This window comes from Oscarella lobularis, chromosome 12 (genome assembly GCF_947507565.1).
Source record: "Oscarella lobularis chromosome 12, ooOscLobu1.1, whole genome shotgun sequence".
Taxonomy (NCBI): Eukaryota; Metazoa; Porifera; class Homoscleromorpha; order Homosclerophorida; family Oscarellidae; genus Oscarella; species Oscarella lobularis.
The window spans coordinates 867267-885932 of record NC_089186.1 but is presented as its reverse complement, the minus strand read 5'-3'; the positions used below and the strand labels follow the sequence as shown (position 1 = coordinate 885932).

The following is an 18666-nucleotide window of genomic DNA, read 5'->3' as shown; positions in this document are numbered from 1 at the left end:
ATTCTCGCTCTTTTACTGCGTTGATTGCAGGCTTTATAAAGCCGTCTAGACAGGTTTAGATCTATTTATTAGTTTAGAGCCTTCTCGGACGTCTTTTACCTCGATTCGTCGCGTCTTGAGCTAATTCACTAGGATTTAAGCACTTCTACGCTTCGAAAACGAAGCGAGCATCAGCCTCTAAATGTGCGTGAAACGAACGAGGAATCGTAGAATAAAAAGGAGAAAGCCTTACTTCCTTGGTGCTTCTTTATCCGGATCACGTGGTATTTCGAGATGTCACGTCTAAGGAATAATATAAAACGAAAAATTAACAAGTGTAACAACAATAACTAAAAAATTTGATGAAGCATCCAAACTAAAACATAGACAAAGGCCAGCTAGAAACGCGACTTGACTAATTTAAAAATCGCCAAACCCAGTAAAATAAACTTATTTGAGTACAGTTCTGCCTCAAAAGCTTCGAAAATATTGTCTACTTACTCCAAGTCTCCAAAAAGCTCTTCATACTTCTCTTCAATATTAGTACGGTCCACACCGACCTTCTTAAACCAATTCAAAAGCTGGCCTACTGTACGTGATTTTGCCAGCTTCCACGTATCTAACACCTTCAACATTCGTACGCTGTTGCCGCCATATGATTTACGAATGTCTTCGAGATCTTCCAAGCTGATGAGCAACATACCGATCTCTTCCCATTTTGATCCTCTTACGGAGGCGCGCGCTCTCATTAAATTAACGGAGACTAGCTCTCCATCAGCCGGAAAAGTATCTGTAAAAGAATTTGAGAAAATAGACAGTGTAATCTTAGAAATTAAATACTTTGAAGAGACAGCGCCGCAACGCGCTCGGCCTGTGGATCGGAGTTCTAAAAGTGATGAATAATCTACAAAAAACAGGGAAAAATACTAATAATCCTACCCTTAGAGAAAATTCTTCCACTCTCTTAGAAACGCTGTGACATGGTGAGATTTCCTCTCTATCAGAGTCTCTGACCTAGACAACGATTGTATACAGAGATCAAATAATGAATTCCTTGAAAATACCTCCACTTCAGTCGTCAGTATATACAAGTCGCGGACGGAAGAATGCTGACCATTCTCCGGACGAAACGAAAACAAGACGTGATCAAAAGCCTGCTGGTTTACCTTCTTCTCTACTTCAGCCATAGAGTAGATTGCCGGATCCTCGTCGAGCTGCCTAAGGTGCTTGCTGTCCAAATAGAACCAGTTCAAAATAACTCCTGGGCTTCTCTCGTCGCACGCTCGCATTATCATGTCTTTAATTTCGACCAGGAACTCCTTCGCCACTTCCTCACAGGCTCTTTTGCTTGACCAACGAAGGATGACATCGATGCAACAGTGTCCTTTCTTTATTCCTAGCTCAATGCGACTTTCAACGACTTTGTCGTCGACAATTCTTATTAATTTGACGCCGTCTTTCCACGCCTCGCGACTCGTTGGTTTGGCCATGCGAGAGCAGCGAGATTGAAAGACGACGAATGACGACGGCGAGATGATATCGACGGAGAGAGAGCACTCGTATCGCTGGCCACGATACACGTCAAACATTGCGTCTTCGACCCAGGAGCCTTTAGGAATTGAATGCTGAAGTAGAGCGGGAATCTGGAACGTTCCGGGTGACTTTTCCACTTCAATGCACAGATCTAGACAAAGAAGAACCCAAATCGCTTCTTCAACTGTCACCGTATATAAAGACGGTGTTCCTCTCTTCTTGAGGTCGTCCTTAAATGCTCTCAAAGCCGATTCAATGTCACTTAACGACACTTCGCCGGATTTTTGAGACGGCATGCCGAACGGGAAGTAGGGTGGAGCGAGAAGTGGACGGACCACATTGTGACACAACCAGAGTGGTCGAGGACAAATTTGAGGACCCAGATTCACAATCTATGCCAAAATAATAATATGAAGTAATAAGAGTTTGATTACTTACTATTCCAGACGAGTCAAGATATTCAACGGAGACTTTTCTCTCGTCTTCATTTAGAGTGATGCCAACATCTTCGACAACCCACTTCTCAAATTCTTTTAACGTCAGAAAATTGTTCAATGGCGACTTTCTTTTCTCGTCAGGGAGACAGAGATTCTCTTCAATGGCATGGCAAAGTTTGGGCACACCATCGGCTTTCTGCATGTCAAAATAGCTCTCAAATTAAATAATTAGGCGACTAGGTGACTCACTCTACCTCGAGCATATTTTCACGAATTGCTTTCAGCCTTTCCCGGAAGTCGTTCATGCGAAGTGAATAGCTTTTACTGCAATCCATTTCAAACAAGTGTAAGATTTCAAACGTGTCTCTGAACTCTTCCTGGAGAGTTTCAAACACTCGTTTCAGTTGGAAACTTACTTCAATTCCCGTCTCCTCTTCAAAATCAATTAAATTGAAAATGATCAAAAGACGAAAACGTGACGTCAGATGAGAGGAAAGGGTGCGAAGCGCCGCTTTCACAAACGCACACCAATAGCGCCCAATCACAAGAAGAACGATTTCTGACGTCATCTGTTGCCCATCGCGAAAGCGAAGAACAAGAACGAAGATTGGATTGGATTGGCGGAAGAAGAGACCGTGTGCACTGTGGAATGTTGGTTGAGCACCAAAATCCCACGTCGATCCTTTGCCAACTCCCCAAATTTCACAATTGTGAATTTGCACACCTGGAGTGCGATCTTCTTCTCTGGGAAGGGATTGATTGAGTTGAAGAAGAGAATTCACCAACGGCGTTTTTCCCGCCATTTCATTTCCAATCACGCACAATTTAATCGAATCCTGACGAACAATTTCTCGTCGTAGAACGGAAAATCGGGCGGCGTCCTATTAAAATAAATTCATACGGGATTTTAATCAAAATGATGACGTACGTAATGCTGTCGAAGGAGAGCTCTTCTTTTACCATCATATTCCACCAACTCATAAGGCGTCTTTCCGTTCTGAAATTCACGTTTATAAATTATTTTCAATTAGGAATAAAAACACGTCACCTGATCTTGACACGTGACGTCAACACCCTTCTTAATCAATAGATCAATAACTGATGCGTCTACTCTTTCATAGCTTTTTGCAACAATATGCAATGCATTTTGTTTGTTCTACAAAGATTTGAAGAGAGAACGATTGAGAAATGAGAATTCTGACTAACCTTATTTCTGAGAGAGGCATCAGCTCGTAGTTCAATTAGTTGCTGAATGACAAGGAAAGAAGGGCGATTCTGATCACATGTGTACAATAAGGGTGTCGTTCCCTCCTAATAATAGGATTAACAAACAAAAATGCAAAATATCGTAAGAATGTGACCTCATCAACAGAATTGATATCAATGCCTTTCTCAATGACAAGATATCGAAGAACATCTTTCACTTCGTCATCTTCACACTTTGAGGGGAGGATAGCATAAAACAAAGCCGTCTGCCCATCCTGAATAAAAAAGACGGGCGATTTGTTGATTGAATTTGTAGCAAATAAACAACATCTCACGTGATCTTTTGCTTGACAGTTTGCTCCTTTTTCATCCAAGTAGCGAACTTTCGCTAAACGATTGATGTCACTTTCACACGCATGCATAAAAGGCGTTTTGCTCCTCTAAAGATGAAATAAGAATAAAAGTATCACAAGTAAAATCTTCTAACCTTGTCGACGCTATTGATATCAGCCTTGTGTTCCACAAGCCATTTTACTCCAAAAATGCTTCCATTCCCGCAGGCACGATGCAGAGGAGTCAACCCATCCTATTAAGGGTATAGCACATGTAGCGAACAAAAGCACATCATGTATCTATCACCTCTTCTTCAATAGCATTGACACTCAATCCTTTGTTATTAACAAGATGATCAAAAAACTCGTTTGCTTTATCAGATGACGAAAATTGATTTTCAGCTCCCCAAACCTATAAATCAAAAGTTATTGTTGCGAGAGGGTTGATATCAATTCCGTTACAATATCAAATGGTGACAAAATGTAGCCATGTTCTTCGAGATAGACCATTTTCTTCATTGTGTCAACGGAACTTGTACAGGCAAAAAATATGGCGTACGTCTAGCCTAAAAAAGAGTGATGAGTGAAACCATATGAAATGAATTCCAAGTCATACGTAGTCTTCCACGTTGATATTTGCACCTGATTGACGAGCCATTCAACGCCAAAAATATTTCCCCAATGACACGAACAGTGAAGTGGGCGGAGTCCTTCCTGCATCCATGCATCAATTAATTTACCAATCCAAAACGTATTCATACCTCTCTTGATTCCTTCTCAATGTCTTGATTGTTTTGCCCAAGCGCATAGCTGAGCCATTCATCGGCTAATTCCGCCGAATCAAACTCTCTTCCCGCCACATAGTGAATTAATGACAAGCCAAACAAGTACTAACGAAAAGGAGAATAGAATGGTCTGCAGGGATGAAAAACGCGACCATTTCATACCTGATCAGATGGAAATCCTTTTTCTGTAGAAAGAAAACGGCGCAATTCATACTCATTTCCCCACTTATTGATTATTATCTTGGCCAATCGATCGATCGTGGAACGACCAGACGAGATACCTCTCTGCCTCTGCGAAAACAACAAGTCTTTGCCAATAACAGTTTTAGAAGAGCGAAATCGTTTCGGGGAATTCTACGGATTCTTTTCGCGAAAAAACGAATCTCATCTCTGTAATGGTCGAGCTGTCGTGTTTTCCCTCATCTCATTTCCTGCCCTCTCCGTGTAGAGTCCTAAGCTCTTCGCTCACAACGCCTTGTGATTGCGTCAAGCGAGCTGCCGCTGCGTGGAGTCTGGGAGCTATTCTTTCCTCGGAATACGCATACAAATGCGGCGCTGATGGACATGAGGACGTGGTTGCGGCATCTGGAACAGACGTGACGACAAGTTAGATATACCAGTGCTTCTCTACCTTCGGTAAGCATGGTTTTCTTATGCGGCGGCAGGACTGTGCTTTACAAACGATCGCAATCCGTGCGTACTTGGCATCTGGCGTGTTGAAGTCCGCTGGACGTCCGACGACAATATTGACCTCGCCTGCAACTGCCATCCAACGGAAGGGAACCTAACGGTTTCTGCGATAATCCTAATGGATTGTTGCCGAAAACGTGCTCTAGCCTTATCAGTTCCGTCACCAATGGAAGCTGGGTTATAACACTTGGACCTGACGATCAATCAGGAAGCGATAGCGACGGTGGATTCGAATCAGCAACAAGTAAGCCAGACAGGATTCGCTTCTACTTTAGTGCTCTTAGACTTTTTGCATGCGTGTACAGTTGCCGTTGAAAATGGGCCGCCATCAGAAACCCAATTCTCCGTTTACGTTGTATCCCAGTCTGGGACACCTTTCAACGTCAACGTCACGGTGAAATATTTTTTCAACGGAGCTGAGCTTGTCTCCGTCGTTCCGAATATCGAATCCCCCAACACCGTGGGAAACAATGCCTGGGGAACTTTTTTCGGACTCGACATTCTCGCGTTCACTTTCGACACTGACCCTAACGCATTTGATATAGTACTATGAGCACGGATTGCAGAGTATACATAGCTCTGGTAGAGTGCTGTTAGTTACGTGAGAAAAAGCAATTTACCTATTATTCACATATAGTACACGTCGTAAATAATGATTACGAACCGACAGCGCGTTCTGATTTGTAGTAAGCTTAGCTAAGTGTTGGTGCATGGGCGCTTCCCGCCTGCGACGACTTTACCGAGATAGTATGGAAGCTTAGATAGGCGTAACAAAGGAAGTGAGGGAAGGTGGGTGTGGTCAAAAGACGCTCGAGCTCGACTTCATCCCGGACGAAGAATGAGAAGCGCTCGATAGACGCGTTCTTGCCAAAGCGCGTACGCTATGACTAGCAAAGAAGCCGTCGAGAGCAAGGCAAAAAAGGAAAACGCTTTTCTTTTGAGAGGTCCCGTTCGATCGGAGCTTACCTATTGGACTCTAGTCTCTTCTCAAATGCATTCTGAAATGCATTCGATCGCGCCAACGCTTCGTCCTGCGCGCTCCTTTCGCAATCAACGGAGGACCAAAGGGGTAGGTAACCTCAGGCCCTACGCGCGTGACCTGGTGGGCGGTCTTCTTAGAACGAGCATGTTGACAGCCAACCGTCAGAAAATTCAACAAAGATGAGTAGAAGACGCACTGAAGACTTGTCCTTCGCCGCAGCTGTCTGTCTCACTTCCTGGACTAAATGAGTATACTAGTGGGGTAATACAGAGATATTAATTAATTAATTTCCGAGGAAAACGAGTGGGCGAACAAGAGTATATACAAAGCAATTCGTTACATCCATGCACGAAAATGCTGCGGTGGGAAATACGGTGAAGGGAAATTTACTAAGCATAGATAGACACTGAACTTTTTTAATAACCTCACAAGATATCCGTGCTTCTGTGTTGCCGTTTGTGACATTGACATTACATTTGCCAATTAAAGGGATAACAGCTGCGCAAACTGGAAGGAAACGCCGAAGACACATGTTGGGGTATGAATAAGAAGACACAACCCTTATTTCAAATGTAAGAAGTTGAACCTGCGACCTTGGCTTGCCGTTCGAGAAACTCCGACTGAAGACTTCGAATGCTTTCGTGAAACTCCGACTGAAGATTTCGAAGGCTTTCTGGAATCTCCGACTGATGCTTTTGAAAGCTCTCCTGAAAGCTTTCCTGGAGTTTCCGCAATCCCTCGAAAAATTCTCGAGCGGTATCCGCCTCGCTAGCACGGCTTTGAGACTTCAGCCTACTTCGAAATATCTTTTCCTCGTGAACTTTATCATCTGGCTTCACCGGAGTAACTAGTGACTGAGAAGAGCCGTCCTCGTCGACGTCAGAATCCTTCTCAGGATCTGAATTGGGATTTGATCCCAATGCTACAGCCTAGACAGCAAAATTGCACAAACACAAAGGAATTATACACTGAAATCTTTACTATAGTGCAAGAATATAATTACTTTTAGCGTCGTAATTTGTTTCACCAAGTGCTTCCTCAGTTGATTAAGATCTTTTCTTCGAATTCCGTCGTCTTCGGCTTCCTCGATTTTCTCTCGAAACTTCTCTCGAATGCTTTCGTGATTAGCGGTATCGAACGCACATTTCTTAACGTCAGGAGATCTCTAAAGGAAAGACTGACATGAAATACGTACAAAAAGTCCGTTCACACTTAAACCGCGTCTTTAGTTGCTACCACTAATGTGAACGGGAATTCATCTATATCTACCAATTACTTTACAAAGTGTGCCGCACACGTTTGAGGCAAACATTGCCACGAAATGAAAAATATTGATTGGAATAGGAACTGGTGGAGATTTCCAGATGTCGCAAATGATGACGGCACGAGCGAATTTCGACTCAATATCAGCATTATCCCAAGAAAGCGACGACTGAGATATTTTAATTAATGTCATTCCAATATACCTGAACCCTCTGAAACGAGTTGCTTATCAAAGCGATCAACATGTTGAGCAGGACAATGACGGCAAGCACCAACCATAGAGCAAGAATGGTTATACCGACGGCTTCCTCAGGTGGCTCGGCTTCAAAGCTCGACACGTCAAATTCTCCAAAGAGAGCCCAAAACAGGGTCTTTATAGAAGACCACATTCTAAACCCGAAATCGACAATAAGGGAGGGAAAAGGATCTATAAATGTGCATAAATTCACTATAGTTACATGTCCACAGTGCGCATTCAAGGAAACTAACTTTTTGATACTCACCCTGACACTTCTTCGTGAAGGGTCGCGTTTGGCGACGCTCCCAGATTTCTCACAGGAACCGAATAGACGCTCGTTATGCAGACGGCAAAGCCAATCAAGAACGTACCCAATACAATGAGAAAGAGCACGACGTCGTAGAAAATTCCGACAAAGGACAGCTGTATGGGTCCAAGGACAGAGTGAGCTTGCAGATCGGACAAAAATCGTTCGATGCTGATTAGAGAGGCGAAGCCGAGGACGTGAAACGATGCGCGAATCACTTCGAAACCATCATCGATGGCATAGTAGCCGACGAATAGAAGAACGTAGTAGGTGATAAAACTGAAAAGGAAAAAAATGTCGAAGACATTGCTCCATGGACTGAAGAGAAATCTGATTCAACTTCAAGGGCATATCCAGAGAATGGCGCTGCCAGAATATATGGACGCTGATGTCCAAGGAGGAAAGAAGCGTCTTTTCATGCTATTCATAAGATGTTCCTCTCCAGTTATTCCGTTCCTCTTGGCGGCTTGCTCCACGCTGGCTTCCGTTTTTTGCAATCCTTATAACGAGAAATCTCCGGAGACTTTCACGTTGACTCCGCTGATGTCCAAGGAGGAACGAAGCATCATGTCAGTAGGATTAGCAGAACTCTCTCTTACAAACCGGAGATTGCTCTTTATAAAGGATGGCTACGCAAAACTGGGAGCCACAGTGGAGCAAGCCGCCAAGTGGAACGGTTCGGCTTGAGAGCATATTAGGGAAAGTCGCTGCAAGAGCATCTAGACGCTGATGTCTAAGGAGAAACGAAGCGTCATCTCAGTGGGAATAGAGAAACTTAAGCTTATCAAAGTGGCTTCGGGTGTTATTCTTCAGTTACTTCACGGAAACTTGGGTCACCGTAAAAGTCTCCTACAAACCGGAGATTTCTTGTTCTAAAGAATGGCTACGCAAAACTGGCAGCAATCGTGGTGAAACCCGTCAAGTGGAGCGGATGGAATGATGAGAAACATCTGATTCAACTTTAAGGGCATATCAAGAGAATGGCGCTGCAAGAATATATATGTCCAAGGAAGAACGAAGCATCTTTTAATGCCCTTCATCGGATGTTCCTCTCCAGTCCTTCCGTTCCACTTGGCGGCTTGCTCCACGGTGGCTTCCATTTTTCGCGCAGCAATCCTTTATAACGTGAAATCTCCGGTTTGTGGGAGACTTTCACGTTGACTCCAAGTTTTGCGTGAAGTAACTTAAATTCTGGACGCTGATGTCCAAGGAGGAACGAAGCGTCATGTCAGTAGGATTAGGAGAACTCTCTCCTACAAACCGGAGATTTCTCTTTATATAGGAAGGCTACGCGAAACTGGGAGCCACAGTGGAGCAAGCCGCCAAGTGGAACATATTAGGGAAAGGCGCCTAAAGAGTATCTATACGATGATGTCCAAGGCGAAGCGAAGCGTCATATCAGTGGAAATAGCGAAACTTAAGGTAATCACAGTGGCTTCGGGAGTTATTCTTCACTTACTTCAGGCAAAACTTGGGGTCACCGTGAAAGTCTCCTACAAACCGGAGATTTCTCGTTATAAAGGATGGCTACGCAAAACTTGGAGCCACAGAGGAGCATATGGAACGGATAGACTGGAGAGGAACAGCTGACGCAACATGATGGGCATATCAAGAGAAAATCGTGTCAAGAATGTCTGGAATCTTGTCCAATAGCGTCAAGTCAGTTGGAATAGCGAAACTTCTTGAGACGCAACTTGAAGGGCATATGAAGGGAAAATCGCTGCAAGAATATCTGGACGTTCAGCGAGCTCTTTGCAAGAATATCTGGACCCTTGACCAATAGCGTCAAGTCAGTTGGAATAGCGAAACTTCTTTAGACGCAACTTGAAGGGCATATCAAGGGAAAATCGCTGCAAGAATATCTGGACGCTGATGTCCAAAAGCGTCATGACAGTGGGAATACCGAAACGTCTTATGACAGCCCTTCGTGTTGTTTTTCAGTTACTTATCGTTATAAAAAATGGTAACGCATAACTGGGAGCCACCGTGAAGCAAGCCGCCAAGAATATCCTGACGCTGATATCCAAAGATGAACAAAGCGTCATGTCAGTGGAGATTATCACAATGGCTCCTTGTGCTATCCTTCAGTTACTTAACGCAAAACTTGGAGTCACTGTAAAATTCTCCTACAAACCGGAGATTTCTCGTTTTAAGGGATGGCTACGCAATACTGGCAGCTATCGTGATGCAACCCGTTTAGTGATGGACTGAAGAGAAACATCTAATTCAACGTGAAGGGCATAACAAGAGAATGGCGCTGCAAGAATATATGGACGCCTATGTCCAAGGAGGAACGAAGCGTCTTTTCATGCCCTTCATCAGATGTTCCTCTCACGTCCTTCCGTTTCACTTGGCGGCTTGCTCCACGGTGGCTACCATGCATCTTTTATAACGAGAAGTAACTGAAAAACGACACGATGAGCCGCTGTCATAATATCCAGTCGTTTCACTATCCCCACTTTCATGACGCTTTTGGACATGAACGTCCAGTTATTCTTGCAGCGATTTTCCTTTGATATGCTCTTCAAGTTGCGTCTAAAGAAGTTTCTCTATTCCAACTGACTTGACGCTATTGTACAAGCGTCCACATATTCTTGCACCGAGCTTGCTGAACGTTCAGATATTGTTTGTTGCGATTTCCCATTGATATGCCCTTCAAGATGCGTCTCAAGAAGTTTTGCCATACCAACTGAATTGACGCTACTTGACAAGATTCCAGATATTCTTGCGACGATTTTCCCTTGATATGCCCTTCATGTTGCGTCAGATGTTCCTCTATAGTCCATCCGTTCCATATGCTCCACGGTGGCTCCAGTGTTTCATAGCCGTCCTTTATAAAGAGAAATCTCTGGTTTGTAGGAAATGTCACTGTGATCCGAAGTTTTCCGTGAAAAAACAAGTTTTGCGTAAAGTAACTGAAGGATTAGACAAGGAGCCATTGTGATAATCTCCCGAAGTATCGCTATTCCAACTGACATGACGCTTTGTTCCTCTTTGGACATCAGCGCCCAGATATTCTTGCGGTCAAGTTGCGTCTCAAGAAATTTTGCTATTCCAACTTACTTGACCGCTATTGGACAAGCGTCCAGATAATCTTGGAAAGAGCTTCCTGAACGTCCAGATATTCTTGCAGCGATTTTCCCTTGATACGTCTGTCAAGTTGCGTCTCAAGAAGTTTCGCTATTGCAATTGATTTGACGCTATTGGACAAGTTTCTTGCTACGATTTTCTCTTGATATGCCCTTCATGTTGCGTCAGATGTTCCTCTCCAGTCCATCCGTTCCATATGGCGGCTTGCTCCACGGTTGCTCCCAGTTTTGCGTATCTATCCTTTATAACGAGAAATTTGCGGTTGTAGGAGACTTTCACGGTGACCACAATTTTGCGTGAATAAACTGAAGAATAACACCCGAAGCCACTGTGATAATCTTAAGTTTCGCTATTCCCACTGAGAAGTCGTTTCGTTTACCCTTAGACATCAGCGTCTAGATACTCTTGCAGCGCCTTTTCCTAATATGCTCTCAAGCCAAACCCTTCCACTTGGCGGTTTGCTCCACTGTGGCTCCTAGTTGCCATCCTTTATAAAGGAAAATCTCCGGTTTTTAGGAGAGAGTTCTGCTAATCCTACTGACATGACGCTTCGTTCATCCTTTGACATCAGCGTCCAGCCATTCATTTACTTAACGCATAACTTGGAGTCAACGTGAAAGTCTCCCACAAACCGGAGAATTCTCGTTATAAAGGATTGCTGCGCGAAAAATGGAAGCCACCGTGGGGCAAGCCGCCAAGTGGAACGAAAGGACTGGAGAGGAACATCTGATGAAGGGCATGAAAAGACGCTTTGTTCCTCCTTGGACATTAGCGTCCATATACATGTATGCCCTCAGATGTTTAAATTCTCTTCAGTCCTTCCGTTTCACTTGACGAGTTTCACCACGATGGCTGCCAATATTGCGTAGCCATCCTTTATAACGAGAAATCTCCGGAGACTTTTACGGTGACTCCAAAGTTTGCGTTAAGTAACTGAAGGATAACACAAGGAGCCATTGTGATAATATCCCGAAGTATCGCTATTCCAACTGACATGACGCTTTGGACATCAGCGTCCAGATATTCTTGGCGCCTTGCTTCACGGTGGCTACCAGTTATGCGTTACCATTTTTTATAACGAGAATTAACTGAAAAACAACACGAGGAGTCGCTGTCATAATCTCCAGACGTTTCGCTATTCCCACTGACATGACGCTTCTGGACATCAGCGTCCCGATATTATATCAGCGATATTCCCTTGATATGCCCTTCATGTTGCGTCTAAAGAAGTTTCGCTTTTCCAACTAATTTGACGCTATTGGACAAGCGTCCAGTTTTTCTTGCAACAAGCTTCCTGAACGTCCAGATATTCTTGCAGCGATTTTCCCTTCATATGCCCTTCAAGTTGCGTCTTAAGAAGTTTCGTTATTCTAACTGACTTGACGCTATTGGACAAGCTTCTTGGAACGATTTTCCCTTGATATGCCCTTCATGTTGCGTCAGATGTTCCTCTCCGGTCCATCCGTTACATATGGCGGCTAGCTCCAAGGTGGCTCCCTGTTTTATAACGAGAAATCTCCGGTTTGTAGGAGACTTTTACGGTAACTCCCAGTTTTGCGTTAAGTATCTGAAGGATAACACAAGGAACAATTCTGACAATCTCCCGAAGTATCGCTACTCCAACTGACATGACGCTTTGTTGATCTTTTTTGGACATCAGCGTCAAGATTTTCTTGGCGGCTTGCTTCACGGTGGCTCCCAGTTATGCGTTACCATTTTTTATAACGAGAATTAACTGAAAAACAACACGAGGAGCTGTCATAATCTCCAGACGTTTTGTAATTCCCACAGACATGACGCTTTTGGACATCAGCGTCTAGACATTCTTGCAGTCAAGTTGCGTCTCAAAAAGTTTCTCTATTCCAACTGACTTGACCGCTATTGGACAAGCGTCCAGATATTCTTGCAACGAGCTCGCTGAACGTCCAGAAATTCTTGCCGCGATTGTCCCTTGATATGCCCTACACAAGGAGACAATGTGATAATATCCCAAAGTTTCGCTATTCCAACTGACATGACGCTTTGTTCCTCTTGTGACATCAGCGTCCAGATAACCTTTGCGGCCTTCTTTTAGGTGGATCCCAGTTATGCGTTACCATCTTTTATAACGAGAAGAAACTGAAAAACAACACGAGGAGCCGCTGTCATAATATCCAGTCGTTTCACTATCCCCACTTTCATGACTCTTTTGGACATGAACGTCCAGATATTTTTGCAGCGATTTTCCCATGATATGCTCTTCAAGGTGCGTCTAAAGAAGTTGAGCTATTCCAACTGACCTGACGCTATTGGCCAAGCGTCCAGATATTCTTGCAACGAGCTTGCTGAACGTCCAGATATTGTTCGTTGTTGTTGATATGCCCTTCAAGTTGCGTCTCAAGAAGTTTCGCCATACCAACTGAATTGACGCTATTGGACAAGATTCCAGGTTCTGCTAATCCCACTCACCATGACACTCGTTCCTTCTTGGACATTAGCTTTCAGACATTCAGTAACTTCACGCAAAACTTGGAGTCAACGTGAAAGTCTCCCACAAACCGGAGATTTCTCGTTATAAAGGATGGGCTTCGCGTAAAATGGAAGCCAACGTGAAGCAAGCCGTCAAGTGGAACGGAAGGACTGGAGAGGAACATCTAATGTAGGGCATGAAAAGACGCTTCGTTTCTCCTTAGACATAAGCGTCTAGATACTCTTGCACTGCCTTTCCCTAATATGCTCTCAAGCCAAACCGTTCCTCTTGGCGGTTTGCTCCACTGTGGCTCCCAGTTTTGCGTAGCCATCCTTTATAAAGAGATGCCAAATTAAAATAAAACAAGCAAAAGTGGCTAAAATTATAGACTTTTTCATAGAAATCGTACTTGCAACCGTCGTTATTGAGCTTCTAACCCACTATCGTAGATCGCGTAGCATCGATTAGGGCTCTTCGCAGTTTTTAACAGGGAATTCTGGTTGCTTACACACATTTTAGCAGGTTTTCTCATTTTCAAAAATTAAAATTGAAAATTGAAAAAAACCGCTGAAAAGGGCACAAGCAAGCAGAAAATCTTGTTAGGAACACCCACAGAGCTCGGATTGGTGACTCGCGATGGAAGAAACTAAGTTGGTTAGTAGAATGCGAGTACTTTTGCTCAATTTTTGCACAAAAACTACTCTAATGTGGATACTTTTGCTTGTTTCATCTTACTCTAGACGTTGGTTTTCTCAACGTGTTCGGCTTACATGCGCTCTTTGAAGAGAATCCACTTTAGAAGAAAATGGGGTGTCCGACTTTTGATACAGAAGTGCCTTTTTCAAACTCGATTTTCTCGGCGACCGCTTGTCCGATCGGCATACTCTAAACGGCATCACATAGAGGAAAGATAGAGCTTTCGATCGATATGCGGCTTTTGTTCTCAAAGTGTACGGTTGACCAGAAAATCGCGTTGTCCGGGATATGATGATGTCCGTCCGAGATTAGATTACCCGAAAAAAAACAAACAAACGCCTCTTGCTCCTATGTGCGACACGATGGCTCCGCAACTGCTGTGTGCCAGAGATGCTAATCACCTAAGCTTTGAAAATAACTGACGCGCGGTCGGCCCTGTCAAGCTAGTATATTATCGGTAAACATAAATGAAGGGGTGGGTTAGACAGAACGGGTAAGGGCAGACTATTACGACCAACGAAAATGTAAAAGAGGGAAGGGGTATGTGTGAGACGAAGTTAGATGCAGTTAGTGAAGGTCACTGCCAAAGCACCGAATATCGGTGTTGGCGGGAAGTGACGAGGCGCGGGTCGCCGAGCATGGAAAGATGGCCTTGATTTTGTTGAGAATGATGGTAGCATTGTCAAGCAGGGAACGCGGGAAGCTGTCCGGGATTTGATGTTGTCCGACTATTGATACGGGACTCTATGGCTTGCTTGTTTGAGAAGCAAAATAACTTTCGTACGCGCTCTGCTCGAGACGAGGCTATCGTTCGTCTACGAGCCTCTTTTTATGTCCTTACTGCTTCGGACGGCATCTGGGCTATAGTTGGCTTGCGTTCATCCAACCCAATCGCGCCTACGAAGCTGTATGAAGGGACGGGAACGTGTTCGGTGAGCTAAAAAGCCACGAACTCGCTGTTCGGGCAAACGCGACATGTTCACCAAGCTTCAGATGGCATGCGACTCGACGAAGAGGCCTTATTTCTGCCGCAAAAAGTGTAGAGTCCCGTATCGAATATGGAACGACATGTACTATGGAACGCCTTCCCCGGCCAAACGAAGAGAGATAGCGAAGCGGCTTTTTTACAAATACATACCTACATCATTCACAAACAAGCGTGTGCAATATCAGCTCTAGCGGTTCAGCATTCGCGGAGTGAGGGGCGGGTAAAGCGGAAGTGGTACGCGTCACGCATGATGGAACGCACGTACTGATGATAGAACAGCCGACCGTTCTCCGCAATTCCGGCACGTATCTAGACGTGCTATAGCTCGTTCGAAAGCTCTATCATCGGGCAATAATACTATCAATCGCTGGTTTCAATCCGTTCATTCGTTTAGGCGCAATTCCGGTCTAAGTGAAGGGTGTGGCGTATCAAATATGGAACACTTTTACTACCTCTAAGCTTTCGAATATCATCGAAAGCTGATTGTATACCTTCTACCGAGCATGTCAAGCATGCAAAAAGACAAAAAAATTGAAAAGTTGAAATCTCAATCTGGAGGGAATATTAAACAGGCCCGTATAGCCAGCATATATAGAGTGGTCCGGCAAATTTGTCGTTCTCGCGAAGTGGGAGCGCAATTTTTTGACCACGCCTACACAAAAGTCATTTTCTACACGTTAAAGCAAATTCGAGACCTCTACAACGGCGACTTACATAACTAGTGCACTACAAAGGACCCTTTCAGGCAAGATACATGGTAGTTACAGCTTAGAAAATAAGTCCAAAAAGTAGTTCAAAAAATTTTTTTTCACCGAAAAGTGGTTCGACCTACTGCTACAGGCCAGAGGGATAATCAGTTAATCGTTTTTCCACCTAAATAGTTCCCTTATATCGTTTCATAATTGCATAATTCCCAATTAGGTATGATGCAAACTACCAAAAGACCCCACCTAGAGTGCGATTCTAGCCTTCTAAATATTTCTGTCTTTTTTGCATATTTGACATGCTCGGTAGAAGGTATAGAATCAGTTTTCGATGATATTCGAAAGCTTAGAGGTCGTAAAAGTGTTCCATAATTGATACGCCACGCCATTCACCTAGACCGGAATTGCGCCTAAACGAATGAACGGATTGAAACCAGCGATTGATAGTATTATTGCCCGATTATAGGGCTTTCAAACGAGCTATGGCACGTCTAGATACGTGCCGGCATCGCGGAGAACGGTCGGCTGTTCTATCATCAGTACGTGCGTTCCATCATGGGTGACGCGTACCACTTCCGCTTTACCCGCCCCTCACTCCGCGAACGCTGAGCCGCTAGAGCTGATATTGCACACGCTAGTTTGTGAATGATGTAGGTATGTATTCGTGAAAAAGCCGCTTCGCAATCTCTCTTCGTTTGGCCGGGACAGGTGTTCCATCTCTATCATTATAATGCGCGACGCCATCTTGGACAAAACATGGCCGCCGCCATTTGTTTCGCGATACGCTCCGAGGCGGCTTGGCGCGCGGCTTTGCCGACGCTCTCTCCGTGCTTCGACGAAGATTCTATATACCGTGGTGGGGGTTTTGGCGCGACGGGGCCCCTTTCGGCGTCTCGATCGCCCGTGCCATTGCCCGTCGTCTCGCGCGCGGCTCCGCAATCGTGACGCGGACCTTTTTTGAGCGTCTTTTTAAGCGTGCGGTCGGGTTTTTGGCGACGACGGGGCTCCTTTCGGCGTCTCGATCGCCCGTGCCATCGCCCGTCGTCTCGCTCGCGGCTTCGTAATCGTCCGCAATCGTGACGCGGACTCTCCTCGCGCGTCTTTTGGTGCGTTCTCTCCCGTTGTCGAAGTCTTCGCGACGCGGGCCCCCTTCGAGGGTCTCTCCGAACCCTTTGCGTCGCATACGGGACGTCTACAAACCATTTAGTAGATAGCAAATTCCAACGCCTCAATCGTCTATGCGCTCGCAAAACCTACTGATTTTCAAGGAAAGGGAAAGAAATATTTGACCGCAGTGCCATCTTCCTGAATTGATAGCGAGAAATCATGGCGCGTAAATTGTAAAAATATTGCCCAAAGGCTTTTGGTAATCGTGCCGCATGATTGATTTTACGCCGATAATCTGCAGCTACTGTATTAGTACTCAGTGGGATTTTGACAGTTAGCTGTACCTACGAACATTCAACGAGAACTATTTTTGAAAAGGCAGTACCAGAACTATTATTGAATTGGCAGTAGCGGGAACAGGTTGCATAAAGGCGTGCATGTGCACACTCTGTTTCAGAAAAGAATTTTTTTCAACTACTGCCTAGCTGCCGGAGGCCGCGAAGGTAGGCTACAACAGTTAGTGAAGAAGTATACCAGTGTATGCATGTATACAAATGACACCGAACACTTTAGGCGGTCAGCGGGAAACAACAAAGCCAAAGGGAAGTCTTTTCAACACATGCAGTCACCGGGAAAAATTTGCATGCACAGAGTAAGCAAGAACTAGGTATGTGTTGGCAACTCTGCATAATCAGCGGGAATCATAAGAATTGCACGAATATCAACGAATATGCAGGTATTCGGCTGCAGAGTAAGCGGGAAACAGATTTGCTACGCTTTTAGCGGTAACAGGTTGCATAAAGGCGTGCATGTACACCGTGTGTTTCAGAAAGATCTCTCTCTTTTGCTACACGTTCAGCGGCTGGGACGTCGGCCTTGGGAATACACTCAGCAAGAACTATTTTTTAATCAAATATGTGCATGCAGTCTGCCGCGAAGGTAGGCTGTAACTGTGAATAAAAAGACTTCCCGTTGACTGTGTTGTATCCCGCTGACTGCCTAAAGTGACCGGTCGGTTAACAATCCAACTAACAGTCACCGGGAACAATTTGTATGCACAGACTCGGCGAGAACTAATTTGCGCGAAGGTAGGCTATCACAGTTAGTGGGACTGTTACAGGAAAAATACAAAAATTAAACCGACCGGTGACTTTAGGCACTCAGCGGGAAAAAACGACGGGAAGTCCTTTTACACACAGTCACCGGGAACAATTTGAATGCACATGCAGACTCAGCGAGAACTAATTTGCTGTGCGGGTCAGTGGTGGGCAACTGACGCACCCTCTGCAAGTCACACTAACTTAATTGAAGGGTGTATAAACTTTGTCTCGGCAGGATCTCCTTTTCTGCACGGTGAACGAAGTCCTTGCCTTTACACCCATAAGAACTATTTCATCAAATACAGTCTGCCTTGAACGGGAACTCATTGGCTACAACTGTCAGTTGAACTGCTACACGAAGTACGTATTTGTATATAAAGGACAGCGCTTAGTTTGACGGCACTGTGACCGGGGAGGGCTTCAAGTGTTCCAACCCCCAAGTAGTGCAGCGTAAGCCATCCTAATCGAACGTCCTAATTGTGCATTATAAAACAAAAAATGCACTCTGCCCCGCGCGAAGCGCGGGTAAGTAAGCTAGTAGTATATGTCGTTCCATATTCGATACGGGACTCTATTGTAGGAAAGCATATTTCTCTGCGCATGCGCTCTTCCTTGGCGACGAACAGGCCGCGAAAGCGGCGATACAAACCTAGCTAAATGCACGAGCAGAAAGGAGACTAAAAAGATACTGGAAACTATGAAAGGTAAGCAAATAAGTCAATCGTTTTTCATTGCATCTTTTTGAATTCTGATTTAATTGCTTGTCGATTGATTTGAAAT

The 18666-nt window shown here is 44.6% G+C and overlaps 1 protein-coding gene and 1 long non-coding RNA gene across 2 annotated transcripts; one reads left to right on the top strand and one right to left on the bottom strand.

Moving 5' to 3' along the window:
- Positions 1–320: 320 nt before the first annotated feature.
- LOC136193957 (death-associated protein kinase dapk-1-like) lies at positions 321–3707 on the bottom strand. Its single transcript, XM_065982967.1, has 13 exons — positions 3691–3707; positions 3643–3652; positions 3491–3595; positions 3311–3430; positions 3156–3260; positions 2998–3105; positions 2878–2946; positions 2204–2830; positions 1951–2145; positions 1044–1904; positions 919–993; positions 820–865; positions 321–769 (listed from the first exon to the last, which is right to left on the bottom strand). The coding sequence occupies exons 1-13, from the start codon at positions 3705–3707 to the stop codon at positions 477–479; spliced, it is 2631 nt and encodes an 876-aa protein (XP_065839039.1). The 3' UTR covers positions 321–476.
- Positions 3708–16419: 12712 nt separating this feature from the next.
- On the top strand, positions 16420–18666 carry LOC136193609 (uncharacterized). Its single transcript, XR_010671392.1, has 7 exons — positions 16420–17289; positions 17360–17453; positions 17523–17725; positions 17792–17874; positions 17943–18072; positions 18122–18411; positions 18467–18666. It is a non-coding gene; the product is annotated as an uncharacterized lncRNA (long non-coding RNA).